General features: G+C 37.1%; 1 protein-coding gene across 3 annotated transcripts in view; it reads right to left on the bottom strand.

The window, feature by feature from the left end:
* PTGER3 (prostaglandin E receptor 3) overlaps positions 1-19,010 on the bottom strand; it is a 196,843-nt gene that overhangs the window by 100,881 nt on the left and 76,952 nt on the right. The window contains exons 3-4 of one of the 3 annotated variants that reach the window (XM_002810702.3): positions 17,107-17,198; positions 13,662-14,615 (exon numbers count right to left, since the gene is read on the bottom strand). The exons of the other annotated variants lie outside the window; for them this stretch is intronic. Coding sequence (XP_002810748.1) covers positions 14,612-14,615; positions 17,107-17,198 — 96 coding nt within the window. The 3' untranslated portion in view covers positions 13,662-14,611. Of the gene's footprint in view, positions 1-13,661; positions 14,616-17,106; positions 17,199-19,010 lie in introns of those variants that run through there. 3 annotated transcript variants of the gene reach the window in all.

Here is a 19,010-nt window from a genome sequence, read left to right as displayed (position 1 = left end):
AAAGACCTAAAGAAATTTTTCAACACCCAGTCTAGGATTGATCTTAACTGGACTTTGGCTGTCTATGGCATCTCAAGTAGCTATTTCCAACTTCACTGTAAAGGAGAGCAATTACAAGTTTGGGCAGCTATCTCCAGCATGAGAAAGAGTTAATTTTTTGTACAATTTTGAAGTCTGAGTGAAGTTGAAATGTGAGTTCATTACAGGATATTGTGAATGTTAAGTGGATCATACGAATGCAGTTCCCTCTATATTTCCTATAATGATTTGTATATACTCTAAGTAATTACAGGCATTTATATTTATAATTAGCCTTTTGGGGGAACCATTTTAGGAAAATGATTTGTTTAGCTGTGTACCAGATTAGTATCAGCCGGGTGTTTGTCAAATACCACCGTAACTGGGAAAACACAGCAAGAAGTGTTGATACAAAAAGAACTTTAGAAATATGCTTAAAGTTTCATTTTTTTTCCAAAAATAGTTGCATCACTTCTTAGAACACAAGTACATGTCTTTCAAACACTATTTTTTTATTTAAAAAGTGGGGCATGGGTACACAAATACAGTGATGAAAAAGTACAATCAATGGAATTTTACTGACACAATGTAAAGGTCAGGATAAGACTAACAATACATGCATTAGAAACAATACTGAACAATGTTCTGAATGATCATGAACTGCCTTTAGAGGCTTCCAAAGCACCAAGATGAATTGGTGCCAACAACTGGACTATGGAGTCAAGAGACCAGCACAGGCAGTTGACCCAAACTCAAGATGAAACTTTTATAAATAAATATAGGCCGGGTGCGGTGGCTCACAGCTGTAATCCTGGCACTTTGGGAAGCAGAAGTGGGCAGATCACTTGAGGCCAGGGGTTCGAGAACAGCCTGGCCAACATGGTGAAACCCCATCTTGACTAAAAAATACAAAAATTAGCCAGGTGTGGTGGCCCATGCCTGTAATCCCAGCTACTTTTTACTCCATTCATCTGTAGATGGTCATCTAGGTTCATTCTGTATCTTGACTACTGTGAATAGCACTATAATAAACATGGGTGTGCAGATGTATCATCACCATACTGATTTCATTTTCTTTGATATATGCCCAGTAATGAGCTTGCTAGATCAAATGGTAGTCTATTTCTAGTTTTTAAAGGAAACTTTATACTGTTTTCCATAATGGCTGTATTACCTTATATTTCCACCAATCGTGTGTAAGAGTTCCCTTTCTTTTGCCAGCATGTTTGTCTTTTTGAAAAAAGCTATTTTAACTGCGGTGAGGTGATATCATTGTGGTTTTGATGAGCATTCCTCAGGTGATTAGTGAAGTTTTGCATTTTTTAATCTATCTGTTGGTTATTTGTATGTACTCCTGTGAAAAAATGTCTATTCAGTTCTTTTGCCATTTTTTATCTGATTTTTTGGGTTTTGGCCGTTGAGTTGTTTGAGTTTTTTATATAATCAGGGTATTAACTTATTATCAGATGCATAGTTTGCAAATATTTCTCTCATTCTGTAGATTTTCTTTTCACTTCATTGATTATTTCCTTTGCTGTACAGAAGCTTTTTAGTTTTATGTAATCTCATTTGTCTATTTTAGCTTTTGTTGCCAGGGCTTTTGAAGTTTTATTCAAAAAACCTTTTCCCAGTTCCAGTTCATGAAGCATTTCCTCTATCTTTTGCTGTAGTAGTTTCATAGTTTGGATCTTATGTTTAAGTCTTTAATCCATTTAGAGTTGATTTTTGTGTATTGTGAGAGATGGGGGTCTAGTTTCATGCCTCTGCATGTGGCTATCCATTTTTTTCAGCACCATTTATTGAAGAGATTGTCCTTTCCCCAATGTGTTTTCTTGGCATCTTTGTCAAAAATCAGTTGGCTGTAAATGCATGAATTTATTTCTTGGTTCTCTGTTCCATTGATCTATGTGTCTATTTTTATGCCAGTATTATTCTGTGTTGGTTACTAGAGCTTTGTAGTATATTTTGAAGTCAGATAGTGTGATGCATCTAGCTTTGTCTTTTTTGCTCAGAATTGCTGTGGCTATCTGGGTCTTCTGTGGTTCCATATAAATTTTAAAATTGTTTTTTCTATTTCTGTGAGGAATGTCACCAGTATTTTGATAAGAATTGCATTGAATCTGTAGATTGGGGTAATATGGAAATTTTAATGATTGTTTTCTCCAATCCATGAACATAGAATATCTTTCAATTTATTTGTGTCCTCTTCAATTTTTTTTTCTTTTTTTGAGATGGAGTCTCACTCTGTTGCCCAGGCTGCTGGAGTGCCATGGCAAGATCTCAGCTCACTGCAACCTCCACCTCCCTGCTCAAATGATTCCATGATTCTCCTGCTCAGCTTCCCGAGTAGCTGGGATTACAGGCACCCACCGCCATGCTTGACTAATTTTTGTACTTTTAGTAGAGATGGGGTTTCACCATATTGGCGAGGCTGATTTTGAACTCCTGACCTCGAATGATCCGCCTGCCTCAGCTTCCCAAAGTGCTGAGATTACAGGCGTGAGCCACCATGCCCAGCCCCTCTTCAATTTTTTTCATCTATGTTTTATAGATTTCTTAATTGTAGCCAGGGCTGACGTGTCATTGAGATTTTTATTCAATTTTTTAAACACTTTAAGTCCCACAGACAACATCATGTCAGGTCTTTATGATTTTGGAGTTTAGATTTGGTTTCCTCCCTCTACGAACCCTTCTTGTTATAAATTGATTTTGTCACCCCCTTTCAAATTCATATATTGAAGTCCTAATTCCTGGTACCTAATGCGACCTTATTTGAAAATAAGGTCATTGTAGATAGAATTAGTTAAGATGAGGTAGGATAGGCCCCTAAATCAATATGACTGGTGTTCTTTAAAAAGTGGGAACACACACATTCAGGGAGAACACTATGTGAACCTTAAGACATAGATGGGTATGCATCTACAAACCAAGAAACTCCAAAGCTTGCTGGCAGAAGCTATAAGAAAGGGACGGAGCGGATTTTTCCCTCACAGCTCATGGAAGAAACCAACAGTGCCAACACCTTGATCCTGGACTTCCAGCCTCCAGAACTGTGAGGTAATAAATTTCTGTTGCTTAAACCACTCAGCATGTGGTATTTCATGATGGCAACCCTAAGAAACTAACACTAATACGCTTTCTTCACAGTTGCGTCAGAAAATTGTCTCATTAGCTGATTAGTGACTCCGTTTTTATTTCTGCTTTTGTACATTGAGTGGGAATATTTGCATATCATTGATGCCAGAATCTATCCTTCAAAATGATGGCCATTTTAAAAATGGATAATATCTTTAAGCATTGCCTTGACCTTCCAAAAGGTGAAAAAAAAGTGAGGCTTGGTAAGGAGGACAAGATCTGTTAAACTTGCCATTAAAAAATATTATAGCAGATCTCTGGATACATTCCAGTATTAAAACACATTTGACAGAAATGTGAGCCTTAACCATACTACCAATGTTGTTCTATCAATGTCTTTAAGATGGGAGCAAAGAAGCAAGAGGATCAAGGAGGAAAATAATAAAGAATCCTTGCTATCAAGCAGAAAGAGGATTGGCCTTGATCAGTGGGAAAGTTAAAAAGGGTCACAAAATTAAACTGCTCCTTAAAAAATAGAAAAGGAGATAATGAAGTCAAGGGAAAAGCAACAGTTAGTATCTGGATTTAATTCATGCCTTCTTAGTCCTAGGAGAATTTGGGCCAGGAGAATTTCCTAATCAGCGGCTACACTCCCCACTTCTAGCTCTCTGGGCCACATTTGACAAATGTAGATCTGAAACTTTAGTATGGATGAGAATCACCAGAGGGCTTCTAAAACACAGATTGCTGTCCTCTCTTCCCACTCCACCCCATAGTTGCCAATTTATAGGTCTGGAGTGGGGTCCCAATAACTTGCATTTTTAACAAGTTCCCAGGTAATGCTGATGCTGCTGATCTGGGGGCAATACTTTAAGAACCACTGGACTATATCAATGTCAAACCTGCCTGATGAGAAGAATCACCTGGAAGATTTAAAAAAATGCAAAATCCTTGGCCCTATGCCAGACTTTCTGACTCAACCTCCAGGGAAGGGCCTAGAATTTTCTATTTCAACAATCCCTGCCTGATTAATAGGATTAGGCGAGTTTGGAAAATGCTACACCAAATCTCTATAAATTCCCTTTTTTTTAGCATCTGTCATTTTTCCACTTGCTTCCAGTGAATTTTGCAATATGGCAGTAGCTATGTGATGAGCTAAGAGTAGCACAAGTACTAGGTTCTGTACCTTGAATTTCCTAATCCCGTTGGCTGACCACAGTACCCTGCTTTTTCTTTTTATGAACAGGTGCCTTGGGAGATAGTCTTCCTTAATCCCAGCTGGCCCTGGTATCATGATGTCGCCCAGAGGCCACTCTGAAACAGATTCAGATGATGTAGCCTTCTCTGGTAATTCTCTGCTTATCTTTCATATTTCTTATCATACAACATGCGTATTTTGCTCTGAATATTAATGGTGGCTCTAGCCTCAGGCTGTTTCCTCTTAACTTTGAAAGTATTTCTGTGTGAGTTATGCTCTACAAGTTTTATTTCAAAAGCACTTTCTCTTTATTTGGCAGGAATATTCTTGCTGGCACTTACAGAGGAAATCCCATTGGTTCAGCAGATGGCTAATGATAATTGAAGTTAACTCTTTAGAGAACAATTAGAAATTTCCAAAAGGATTGTAGTAAAATTGCTTAGGGCCCTATCATGCCCATCTGCTGCTTTTGAGAACACATAATTCCTATCTCTTAGATCCAAATTCCAGCCACAAACTCAAAGTTGAGGCATCCTGTAAATGGCTTTCTTTGGACCATCTTTGCCTTCTGGGGATTTGTAGTGATTCTAAATACAGTGACCTGACACAGTTTAGCTCTAATTTTTGCAGCAGCACTGTAAGTAGATGTTACTCTATTTTACAAATAAGAAAACTGAGGCTAAGCAACATCAGATATAGAGTCTTGAAGATTATACAACTGCCTAATATCAGTCAGGATTCAAACCCACAGCTACCCAACTTACAAGCCTGAGCTGCTCCTCCAAGATGACTCTATTCTACTTTTGAAGAAATGCGGGGTCAAGTTTGAGAGCAACATTTTCATTTGTTATTTTTCCTGGAGTTTCCAAGATTGTGTTTAAATTCTACCAAGTGAGAAAACATTACAACAATCATCCTTAGTTTTGTTTGCTATCTCAACAGGACTCTGTGTGCTTTGATTCTAAATGTAAAATTAGCTCTGTCTGTTACAGGAAAGCCATCAACTGGGCAGTGTATTAGTTTGTTCCCTCACTGCCAACAAAGACATACCTGAGACTGGGCAATCTATAAAAAAAAAAAAGAGGTTCAATTGACTCAGTTCCATATGTCTGGGGAAGCCTCACACTTCCTGGTGGAAGGTGAATGAGGAGCAAAGTCATGTCTTACATGGTGGCAGGCAAGAGAGTGTGTGCAAGGGAACTCCCCTTTATAAAACCATCAGATCTCATGAGACTTATTCACCATCATGAGAACAGAACAGGAAAGACCTGCCCCCATGATTCGATTACCTCCCCTCAGGTCCCTCCCACAACACGTGGGAATTATGGGAGCTACAATTCAAGATGAGATTTGGGTGGGGACACAGCCAGATCATATCATTCCACTCTTGACCCCTCCCAAATCTATGCCCTCACATTTCAAAACCAATCATGCCTTCCCAACACTCCCCCAAAGTCTTAACTCATTTCAGCATTAACTCAAAAGTCTGCAGTCCAAAGTCTTATCTGAGACAAGGCAAGTCTCTTGCCTGTAAAATCAAAACCAAGTTAGTTACTTCCTAGATACAATGGGGGTACAGGCATTTGGTAAATACAGCTATTCCACATGGGAGAAATTGGCCAAAATGAAGGGGCTACAGGCCCAATGCAAGTATGAATTTCAGTGAGGGAGTCAAATCTTAAAGCTCCAGAATGATCTCCTTTGACTCCATGTCTCACATCCAGGTCACGCCAATGCAAAAGGTGGGTTCTCATAATCTGGGACAGCTCTGTCCCTCTGGCTTTGCAGGGTACATCCCCCCTACTGACTGATTTCATGAGCTGGCATTGAGTATCTAAGGCTTTTCCAGGCACACTGCACAAGCCTTTGGCAGATCCACATTCTGGGGACTGCAGGTTGGCAGCCCTCCTCCCATGGCTGTACTAGGCAGTGTCTCAGTGGGGACTCTGCATGGGAGTTCCAACCTCACATCTCCCCTCCATACTGCCCTAGCAGAGGCTCTCCATGAGGGCCCTGACCCTGGAGCCAATCTCTGGATATCCAGGCATCTGCGCACATCCTCTAAAATCCAGGACAAAGCTCCCAAACTTCAATTCCTGGCCTCTGTGTACCTGCAGGCCCAACACCATGTGGAAGCTGCCAAGGCCCAGGGCCTGCACCCTCCGAAGCCACTGCCTGAATGGTACCTTGGCTCCCTCTAGCCGTGGCTGGAGCAGCTGCAGGGCGCCAAGCCCCTAGGCTGCACACAGCAGGGGGGCCCAGGAATCCACTTTTTCCCTCCTAAGCCTCCAGGCCTGCGATGGAGGGGCTGCCAGGAAGGTGTCCAACATGCCCTGGAGACATTTTTTCCATTGTCTTGGTGATTTACATTGGGCTCCTGGTTACTTATGCAAATTCCTGATGCAGGCTTGAATTTCTCTCCAGAAAATGGGTTTTTCTTTTCTATTGCATGGTCAGGCTGCAAATTTTCCAAACTTTAATGCTTCACTTCCTCTTGAACGTTTTGCTACCTAGAAATTTCTTCCACCAGATATCCCAAAGCATCTCTCTCAAGTTCAAAGTTCCACATATATCTAGGGCAGCGGCTAAAAGCCGTCACTCTCTTTGCTAAAGCACAGCAAGAGTCACCTTTGTTCCCGTTCCCAACAAGTTCCTTATCTCCATCTGAGACCATGTCAGCCTGGACTTCATTGTCCACATCACTATCAGCATTTTGCTCCAAGCCATTCATTCAACAAGTCTCTAGGAACTTCCGTACTTTCCCACATCTTTCTGTCCTCTAAGCCCTCCAATTCTCTAGGAAGTTCCAAACTTTCCCACATTTTCCTATCTTCTGAGCCCTGCACACTGTTTCAACCTCTACCTATCACACAGTTCCAAAGTTGTTTCCACATTCTCAGGTGCCCTTTACAGCAACACTCAATTTACTGTATCAGTCTGTTTCCATGCTTCCAACAAAAACATAGCTAAAATGGGCAATCTATAAAGGAAAGAGGGTCAATTGACTCACAGCTCCACATAGCTGAGGAGCCCTCACAATCATGGCAGAAGGTGAATGAGGAGCAAAGTCATGTCTTACATAGCAGCAGGAAAGACAGCATGTGCAGGGGAACTCCCCTTTATAAAACCATCAGCTCTTGTGAGATGTATTCACTATTATGAGAACAGACAGGAAAGACCCACCCCACGATTCAATTACTTCCCAGTGGGTCCCTCCCATGACAGGTGGGAATTATGGGAGCCACAATTCAAGATGAGATTTGGGTAGGGACACAGCCAAACCATATCAAGCGGTTATTCAGAAAATGTGACTAATTATCGGTTTTAAGTAACAAAAGGATGGTTTCAGTCTTGAATTATCTTGAATTATTATTTTTGCTCAAACTTTCATAGTTGATTGTTGCATATCTTCTTTCTGTTCTTTCTTTCTCCAGCAAGAATTTGTTTGTACCAGCTCTATGCCATACACTGTGATAGACACACCAGATGTGGAAGTGAGAAATATGGTTCCCATCTTGGATAGCAAAGAAGATGGACAAATAAACCAACAAATTAAACACAGAAAAATGTTTTCTAAAGGAAAGAGGTTTCTTGAAGGAAGTGGAACTTCAGTTGAAATATGAAAGGTGAGTGAGGGTTAGTCACATAGAGAAAGGGAGAAGGGAGTATCCGATGTAGATAGAACAGCATATGAAAAGCACAGAGACATGAGAGAGCAGGTAGGCATTGCTGTAAATCCAGGTGGATGTAAAAAAAAAAATCAGAACCTTGCAGGAACTAGGTTGTAGAAAGCTCTGTGGACTAAGTTTAGTTGTTTTAACTTTATCCTAAAAGTCACAGGAAAATATTAAAGATGTTTAAAAAAGAAAAAAAAACAGATTTTCATTTTATTAACAAAACATAACTCTGGCAGCAGGTGTGGAAAATGGATGGAGGGGCCAAGACCAGCAGAAAGACACCTGTTACTGAAGCAATGCAGATGGGAAATAATGGAGACCTAGATGTAGACCATGCCAGCAAAGACGGAGGGGCAGAATTGAGCAATACTTGTAGAACTAATGTAACTTACGGGATGATTAGATACATAGAAAGGAGATTAACTCAATCCTTTATTTTTCTTCCTTTTTCAAAAGGTTTTTTTTAAGACTATATTACTGTCTTTTCCCCATTCCCTCCATACTTAGTGTGACAGTTAGCTAATTTTATTTGAATACCTATTTCTTATTCTTTACCAGCACCACCAAGCAGCAGCATCTCCCTACCACCACCACAACAAGCAGCAAGTGTTTATGGAGCACCTCTTACTAAATTATCCTTTGTCCTGTTTTGTGACAAATTTACATTCCTCTCTGCTTTACTTTTGCTTTATCCTGTATTTTTCATTGTTCTGTGGTTTAGTGTGTATTTTCTTCTGCTCTTCCAGGACCGTAGGATTTCAGAGCTTGTTACTTAAGTTTTCAGGTTTTTGATATGTACTTGGAATTTGATTTTTTACTACTTTCTCAAAGTAATGCTCCACAAATATTTCTTATGTAATTCCAATGCATCTAAAGAGATTTAGCATTTGAGTTTTATGTTAAATCAATAAACTGATTAAAGCCATAATTAGCAATCACCAACTTTTATCTGGAAATAAACTGAAAACTGTTATTCATTTACTAAGGCTCTGGTGTACTTATTTCTGTAAAGAGAACACTATACTTTGCTCAAAGAAGTAATAAAATTTATATTTTTCTCCTGTTCTCATCTGTGCAAATTATGTTCATTTTATTGTACAGGCTATATATCTTCTGCAATACCTTCATCTACCTGCAGGTGTAAAGTTAAAATTCAGCTCTTCTGCCAAGGTAAGAAATTAAATAGCTGGCTAAAATAAGTTATTTCAGTGTATACTGCTCAGGTGATGGATTCACCAAAATCTCACATATCACCACTAAAGAACTTACTCATGTAACCAAATAACACCTGTTCCCCCAAAACCTATAGAAATAAAAAATTTTAAAAAATGAATATAAAAAAAGAAGTTATTTAATATGCATGCTTATATTTATCTATTTTTTTCATTGTTTACATTTTTTCTTTATTTCTTCTTAAAAAAAAAACAGGATGCATGCACAAAACGTGCGAGTTTGTTACATAGGTGTACATGTGCCATGGTGGTTTGCTGCACCTATTGACCCATCCTGTAAGCTCCCTCTCCTCACCCCTGACCCCCCAACAGGCCCTGGTGTGTGTTGTTTCCTTCTCTGTGTCCATGTGTTCTCAATGTTCAGCTCCAACTTATGAGTGAGAACATGTGGAGTTTGGTTTTCTGTTCCTGTGTTAATTTGCTGAGGATGATGGCTTCCAGTTTCATTCATGTCCCTGCAAAGGACGTGATCTCATTCCCTTTTATGACTGCATAGTATTCCATGGTATATATGAACCACATTTTCTTTATCCAGTCTATCACTGGTGGGCATTTGTGTTGGTTCCATGTCTTTGCTATTTTAAATAGTGCTGCAATAAACATACATGTTCATGTGTCTTTATAGTAGAATGATTTCTATTTTGGGGGTATATACCCAGTAATAGGATTACTGGGTCAAATGGTTTTTCTGGTTCTAGATCCTTGAGGAATCGCTATACTGTCTTCCACAATGATTGAATTAATGTACATTTTTTCTTAACAGCAGTCATGCCATGTTAAAAAAAATACAGATGTTTTCTTCAAGAAGTCTAAAAAAAGACTTCCTTGTACTACTTAAATAAGACTGACCAAACTGGCATAATATCAAAAAAGAAATGTAAATAGAGAATCAGCTGCCAACTAAATGCCACCATTACTCACAGTGTGATATCACCTACTTGTCTTAGGCATCATTCATTTATATTACAGTCTGGTCCACTGAGACTATTCATCACATTTTTATTGAGCAATTTCTATGTGCTTAGTACTGACTGTGCTAGGCTCTATAGGTTCTCTGTAGATGCTTTAAGTCCTGCCCACAATAGCTTACAATGTGGTTGAGTATTTAAATAAAAATACAGAAATTTTTAAAAATATATCTTGTACAAATTATTTTAAAGTAAAAAAAATTCAGATAATGAAAATAAAGCTGTAGAAAATCTAGGATGAGCCTAGAAATATTTTGTATTAATAAAATAGTCAGTAAAAGCCTGGATTAATGAAAAATATGAGGACAGATATTTTTAGGATGGCAATTAAACACTTCTGTAGTCATAACTAAAAATATAATGAGAAGCGTATATTTTATACAGATCCTTAAGATACCTGCACAGTGACAATTATCTTAAGAAAAGATTTCTTTGAAATGTGCTTCCAATTACTAAGGATGTTGAAAAACTTTTTCTCTTAGTTTATTTGATTTCCTTATAACTTTTATTTCATTATTTATTTAATTTTTGAAAATTTTTCTTATAGATACTAAAAACACAGACCCAAGTCAACTCTGTCTGAATTTTCATATATCCTGTGGATATATTTTATTATGTAAAAGATAATGACTCTACTTTTCTCTTCCCTCCTTGGGAGAACTTAGATAAATATACCTTCTGACGGAAGCCAAAGCTTCTAAACACAATATTCTCTGTTCTCTTACTATCCCTGGCTAACAGATATCGGCATGGCTTGGCATGCCTGTTCACATTACCCTGGTCCAACCTCTCTTGGGAACAGCACAGCTGAGTTTTTTCTTTATTTGTTTGTTTGTTTTCTTTTACGCTGGGTTGCACTAATGCTGAATGAAAGCACTAATGCTGCAATACGACGGGGGCTGGAGTAGGCAGCAGTTCATTTCTTCCAATGCAAAAGCTGTAAGTTTAAAAGTACGTGGAATATATTATATGTATAGTCAGGACTCATGTCTATACAGCCCACTTAAAGCATATTAATGTTATATGTTTGTTTCACATATGTATCCCACAGAACTTTACAGTAGTTACTATAATTACAATAAAACTGTAGATCAAGCATCAGTTCTTCACAAGTAACTTTTTTTTGGCAAAGTTCTTAAGGATCTTACTTTATTTTGAGGGTTAATTCTATCTTTACTATAACCTCGTTGCATAATGACGAGAATTTGTGTTTATTGAAAATAACGAAAATGAAGACGAAGGTACTTGTTAAAAACCAGTGTTTTGCTGAATTACAACCCAGAGTATTTGAGTACACATATAACATAATGTAACATTATTTTCAATGAATTTAGTACACAATGGATACATTTGTCTAGATTGTAAACAAAAATGTTCTCTGTACCTGCTCAATTTTGCTGTGAAACTAAAACTACTCTAAAAACTAAAGTCTATTTTTTAAAGTATCATATATATACTGATATGTATATATAGATATATAGTTTCTCTACATCAGATTTTAAACTAATTGGACAAAGATAATTTCTCATTGTATGAGAAATTATCTTTACCAAATAGTCATTATTTTTCTAACTTTTCTAATTATTTTGTTACTTATTACTTTAACAAAAAAAACCTTTAATAAACATGCTATGTAAAACATCATGTGGGCTGGGCATGGTGGCTCACACCTGTAATCCCAGAACTTTGGGGGGTTGAGGCGAGTGGATCACTTAAGGTTAGGAGTTCGAGACCAGCCTGGCCAACATGGTGAAACCCCATCTCTACTAAAAATACAAAAATTAGCTGGGAGTGGTGGTGGGTGCCTGTAATCCCAGCTACTCAGGAGGCTGAGGCAGGAGAATTGCTTGCACTGGGGAGGCCAAAGTTGCAGTGACCCGAGATCGCACCATTGCCCTCCAGCCTGGGCAACAGAGTGAGACTCTGTCTTAAAAACAAACAAACAAAAAGCACTTCTTGTGATTATTCTCCCTGGATGTAGACATTTTTAAACCAGGAAAGTTTAACGTGAAATGACAACAACCACTAACATGAACAACAACATAAAAACAAAAAGCTATCATGTTCACTTATGTTAATCTTGTACATAAATGTTACCTTTGCTGATAATTTACTTAATTAGTAACATCTTTCTAGGTGTCAAACACTACACTAGTGCCAAGAGACCTATGGAAAAAAATTAAGAAACGAGTCCCCTCCACCATGAGTTACAGTTTTGTCACATGGGAAGAGACATATACAATGAAAATATTCAAGGAATAGTACAATACAATAGTTAAAATTAGTACTATGTAACTTCAAAGTTGCAGACAGAGGTAAGGAAGAAACAAAAATACTTAAAGTATTCAAGGCCTAAGGACAAGGTGAGATCTGAACATGTGGGAGGTGGGTAGGTTTTGCATGGACAAAAATTATCGTGAGGTCTTAAAAACAAGAATAGCATCCAAAGGATGGTTGGGGTTGATTCCATTCATGACATTTAAACCCACACAGTTAGGAAGCCAGTTTATAGTTGAAATTGAGATTCATATTAAATAGGTAGAAATAAGTCTGGGTAAAGAATCAATCATAGTAAATACTTTCTGAGGATCTATCGTGTAACACTCATTTTATGTACGTTATTACAATTACCCTACAGGTAAGTACTATTATCTTCAATTATAGATTAATTTATTGAGATGCAATTAAGTTTCTCAGAGTCACAGAGCTTGTGAGTGGCACACCCAGATTTAAATCCAAGTTTGATTCCAAAACTCATGCTTCTGTTACCACATCACTTTGTCTTGTAAACAGAATATCATTGCAGCAAATCTTTCATCCCATTGTGCTGTAAGAAGGAACAGTACACCTGGAATTTTAAAAACTTGAACCTGAATTTGAATTCTTAATTATGTTAGGTATGAAAAATCGGTTAAGCCCTCTATAAACTGTACCATCTTTTGTAAAAATAAAATAGTGAATAGATGAAAGCTAGTCACAGAGATGAATGAGGAACAGATAGAAGTAACAGAAGAATGGGCATTCTTCTGATGTTGGCAAATACTATGTACTCAATAAAATTCACTGAATTGAAACCGAAGTAAAGGGATTGTGTACAGCATCAGCTTTGTGCTAGTTAAGACCATTTTAAGTATAGATTTGGAAGAAAATATAGTTTATAGCTAATTCACAACTGTTTCTGCTATTTAAGAAGGACTCTACTATTGAGTCATTATAGTTGGCAGAAACGATATGTAGTCACAGCATATGATACTACGGCAAAACTTCTGATACCATATTTTCATCGCTTCCCAAGATGTCCTATAGGTGACAGCATGGCCTTTAGCATGGTACCTACAGAGGAGACACTCAGTAAATATGTGGTGAATTAAGTAAATGAGGGGACAGAAGAAAGGGAGGAAGAGAAAAAAAAGGACAAGAAGAAGAAAGGCTGCTTGAATTTAAAAGCAGGTAACGGCATATCAGTTGAAAACTATTAGATGACTCAAGTATATCTTTTAAAAGGCCACAAAGTTTTTATTTTAATACAGGTAAAATAGATTCTTTCATTTTATAAAAATGTGATAAAATTTGTTATTCAACAACTATGTTATTTATTAATTTTGCCTTTGTATATGCTGCCAGCAAAGAAATATTAAGAAATCCTGACTTGGTCATGGTGAATCCGAAGGCCTACCTGGATTTTTTTTATCACTCTAACTACGCAGCTAATCATTCAACCTCAAATTTGTTTTTTATGACACTCCAAAGATGCCCTTAGCTGCATCACTCCTTTGTTGTCAAAAGCTTAGAAATAACAATTAAGCAGATTCCTGAGTTACTAAATAACACATAACTAGAATTGAGACTTAGGAACTTTTAGTTCCATGCTAAGCCCACAGGGACACAACATCTGTAAAACATTAATCATAATTGGGCACAAATATTTTTTGTCACAATTCCCTCCTGCCCTCATTTGCTTTTATATCTCATTAAGTTCATATCCTATTAATTGAATTATTGCTCTCAATATGTTGACTTTTCACCATCATAAGCTTATACTGATTTTTCAAACTCATATTGTAAAAGCAAGCTATCATGAAATGTAAAGATGTCCACTTTGGTTAAGATTCACGTAAAGGTTTGAAGTTGGAGAAAACTCCTGGAACACAGGTCTTTCTTTTCATCACTTTTCCTCCAATCATCACCTGTGAAATTCTTCCGAACTTCTTAAATGCATATTCAAAATCCCATCCAAGAAACCAATCTAATATTCAGAGGCATGGATTATAATAATAAAGTTGATCTCCATGGGTATTACTGACAAAAGAATCATTAAAATAAAAAGATAAAAATGAAGAAATAATCCAAATCAAAATATATAATTCTCCTTCTCAGGTGGGAAGAAATACATAAATTCAGGGAAGCAGGAATTGCAATAAAATGTCCAACTCCGTTCTTTCATTATCTGTTAGAATAGAGAGAGAAAGATGCAATAAGCATGGATGGGGATTTTTTTAAATTTTGTGTATGGTGTGAGGAGTAAAATATAAGTAATAAATTTGCTTTAAACGTTTAAAACATTCTCATTTGAAGTAATTACATGTGTTTTATTTTTAAAAAAGCAATCGTAGGCACAATAAATGGTCAAATAATCTTGTTGTAAAAACAAGTTTCAATTAGTATATAACTCTAGTCTAAAAAGAAATAAGGAAGAATAGAAGCTGAAATAGCCAGGAAATAGAATATTTTCCTATCAAAACATCAAAGTAGGCCAGATGCGGTGGCTCACGCCTGTAATCCCAGCACTCTGGGAGGCCGAGGTGAGTGGATCATGAGGTCAAGAGATCAAGACCATCCTGGTTAACATGGTGAAACCCCGTCTCTACTAATACAAAAATTAGCTGGGTGTGGTGGTGTGCACCTGTAGTCCCAGCTACTTGGGAGGCTGAGGCAGGAGAACCGCTTGAATCTGGGAGGCGGAGGTTGCAGTGAGCCGAGATCATGCCACTGCACTGCAGCCTGTTGATGGAGCAAGACTCCGTCTCAAAAATAAATAAATAGATAAATAAATAAAAGTATTGTTTATTTTTTTAAGATAGTACACAGTGCCAATTAGTATAAAGCAAATTTTATCACACATGGTTGATGAAATTTTAAATCTAATTATTTTAGCAAACAGTCTGACTACACGTATCTTTAAAGAACATTAAATATTACATATTACTTATTCCATAAAGTCTCCTTATGGTAAAATATATATATATATACATATAAAAACAGTTTTTAAAAACCTCTGCCTTTCAGTACTTGGGTAATGATACAGTAATATTTTCATCAATGTGGCAAATTTGACCACAAAATTGACCATATGGTTAAGTACACTACAGTGTATTATTTAGATAGCCTATTATGTAAATATTAAAATGGCTATACAAAGAACTTGCAAATAGTCTGAGAAATGCTTACTTTATGCTAAATAAAATGAGAACAAGATTAAAAAATGTATATCATAATATTAACATAAGTGTGTAAAACAAAATTAAAAAACTGTAGGAAAAAAAGAATAGAAAAACATACACTAATATGATACTGAATTTTTACTGACTAGTGAGACTAAAGTTTAGTAAGCTACTTTTCTTTCTAATTTTCATCATTTTCCGAAGTTTCCATAGAAAACAGGGCTTATTTTTGTAACTGAGCAAAAGTATAATAAGATTTACTTTAAAAAATTAAAAATGGAGTTAGAGTGAACCTACCAAAAAAGAGATGGAAACAAGGGATCTCTCTTCATTTCCCTTCATTTGTTTTCTAGGGGAATCTGTATTAATAGCAAAACAGTACCCAGTGTGCACGTGTGTGTGTGTGTGTGTGTGTGTGTGTTATATACATAGATAGATAGATAGATAGGTAGATAGATAGATAGATAGATAGATAGATAGATAGATAGATGTGGGGAAGGATATAGGATTATAAATGTGAGTTGAGTAAAAATTGTATTGACCTCATGATTTTTAAGCTATTTTCCAGAATCAACCAGCTTGTTCTTATCCTGTAAGTGGCACACTATATATCTCTATTGAAAAAAACGCATTCATCTCTTCCTCTGAAAAACAGGAGATTATCTCTCAGTTCCCTCAACCATGAGGATAAATGTCTAAAGAAATTGAGCTGCTTGAATGTTCATATCCATTATAACAACTTGTACTGGGCAGAGGAGTTACTGCACCTGACATTACCCAGAGAATAAAATAAAATAAGCATGCTTTTTCACTAAAATGAAGAGTTCAACTCATTTGATAAGTCAACTGTGCTATCTCTGCAAAAATAAACCTTTTCACAGTCTTTCTTAAAAAGAAAAAAATCACACAATGCTATAATACCCAGCAGACTTTCCATTCAATTAGCCATTAATAGAAATACTAAAAAGAGGTGCTTGAGAGAAGAAACTAAAGCTCAAAATTTGATATGGCCAATCATACATGACATTTGGGATTAAGTTCTGCCTTTTAGAGTACTCATTCATTGAAGTACATGTTTTATTCAAAATAGATCTAATAAAAAATGTGACTAAGAGTATGCTAGCCATATGAGCCATATGGTGAACACGCTGGATTCTGATACCTAATTAAAATAGGAGTAGCTTAGCCTTAACATACTCCTGGAAACTGTCCTTACTATGAAAAAATCAGTGACTTACAGATTCTTTCATGGCAAGAGACTTGATCAGTCACAAGATCAGACTCGAGCCAGTTTCAAAAAACTCTTGGTTGGAGAAACTTAAGTAAAGTATTAAAAACAACAACTCCTCTAAGGAATCTAGTACTCTTAATCAGACATATATGTTTAATTTGCATTTTAATTCTCAGAGATGCTCTGCCTTTGTAGCATCAACTCCGATTAGAACAGAGAGATGGGGGAAGGCTATGCTGTAAATCCCAGCAGTTTCTAAATCTCACCTTTCCAAATGGTCACTCCGCATCAAGGTTGAGGAACACTGGCAGGGTAAGGAGGTGGAGCTGGATGCATAGTTGTTTGTGTGGTACCTGATCTGTGAACAGACAGAGGATTTCACAGGACACTTCCTTGAGTATTTTTAAAGAAAAGCAAAACCAAAACCTGCATATCAAGGTCACATTGGCTATGATCAATAAGGATGTTTTAGATATTACCTTCCTAGGACCATCTCATTTCTACTTCCGTGCTTTGACTCACACTTATTTCCTCCTACACTTACACATCAAATTCCACTTGTGGGCAGAGACCATGTCTGATATGACTGGGGAAGTTATCACAGCACTTGTTAAATGCTGAATAAGAACTCATTGACCTCAAGTAATTGGTGAAGGGAAATCTAATTCAACCACCCTCCAGCTGATTATTTTTTGTGATTTCCCATTGCTCTGGGATAAAGACTAGAATTCTTAACATGACATCAAAGGCTGTTTTATCTGGCCTCGGGATGCAATTTCAGCCTCTTTTCAAACTTTTTGCCTTTTGATCTTACGCTTTCAGGCTACACCAGCCATCTTCGAACATTATGAACAGTGTCATTCTCCTTTATACCTCAGGGCCTTTGTACTTGCACTTTCTTCTGCCTGCAGTATGCTTTCATTTCTTCATCACCTGGCTAACTTCTACTCATCTGATAGATCTCAACTTAGGGAATCACTTTGTTGGAGAACATCCTGTTGACTAGGACTTGTCCCCCACTATATGACATCTACTATTTTTTCTTTCAGGAACTCATGTTGTATGAAACGTATAGTTATGTGTGTAATTATTTATTGAATATGTGTTATTGTACCTAAGCTATAAGCTTCATGAGAGCAGGAACCGTGCCTGGTTTTGCTTACCACTGAGTCTCCAGCAGCTACCACGGTGCCTGGCACAGAAATCATGGTGGATAAGCATTTGTGGCCTGAGTGGACACTGCTGCACAGCCAGTCCTGAGGCCCATCCCTCAACAGCATTCTCCATATTACACATCTCCTAAATTCATTGGATGTCACAGCTGAAAAACGATTCCTTTTTTTATAGATTTCTCAGTAATTGTCTTATAAGAAAAAGACAGAATAAAATGACTTCATCATAAAAATTTGTTACAAGAGAAAGGAGAAAGAAATAAAATCCAGTGTTTCTTCAGTCTTTTTTAATTGGCTTTCTAAAGTTTTTTTTTTTTCTCAAAAGTTTAATTAAGATTATCTTAAACAGCGCGGCCATCTTAAGTGGCATGGCATTATACAAGCTGTCCAGACAGACATATAGTTTTCCAATCCTTAACTGTGTTAAGCAAATGGATGATTTCCGTTTTAGGTAGGCAGTGCTGTGTGAAGAATCATAAAATGCCATGTTTTCTTTGCAGCAAAAATTACACTTTGACTGATACCTATTCCACAGCAAACAGAAAAAGTTTAGTGGCAATTTGCACAGAAATTTTATGGTTCTGGAAGAGTGGTCAGACTTGGAGGAGAAAGGAGAACAGGTTTTTGGGGATTTTTAAAATTTTTTTTCTGCAAGACTTTCAAAGCCCCCTTTGTACTCCTATGTGAGAAGATTCTCCAACTGCTAAAGAACGATCTGGTTATTATAAGTTCTCACCTTAGCTGACCACTAGGTTCCTCTTCCTGCTATTATGCTGCTTGGTTCTTATTTAGAGGCCTGCTTTAACAAAGGAAATGCCCTTGGGCTTGCATTATTTGTTGGCTAAACTTTAGAAGCAGACTACAGCTGTAGGAATTTCGATATCACATACCTGTACAATGTCAAATAGCGGGAGATTAAAAAAAAAAAACCTGAAAGAAGAGGTACTGCAAGGTAGTTTGTCAAAAGCCAAGAGTTCTGAAGCACATGTTTCCCTAGT

Source organism: Pongo abelii, chromosome 1, assembly GCF_028885655.2.
Source record: "Pongo abelii isolate AG06213 chromosome 1, NHGRI_mPonAbe1-v2.0_pri, whole genome shotgun sequence".
Classification (NCBI taxonomy): Eukaryota; Metazoa; Chordata; class Mammalia; order Primates; family Hominidae; genus Pongo; species Pongo abelii.
Note: the sequence above shows the minus strand (reverse complement) of the source record. Positions and strands in the feature narration are given on the sequence as shown.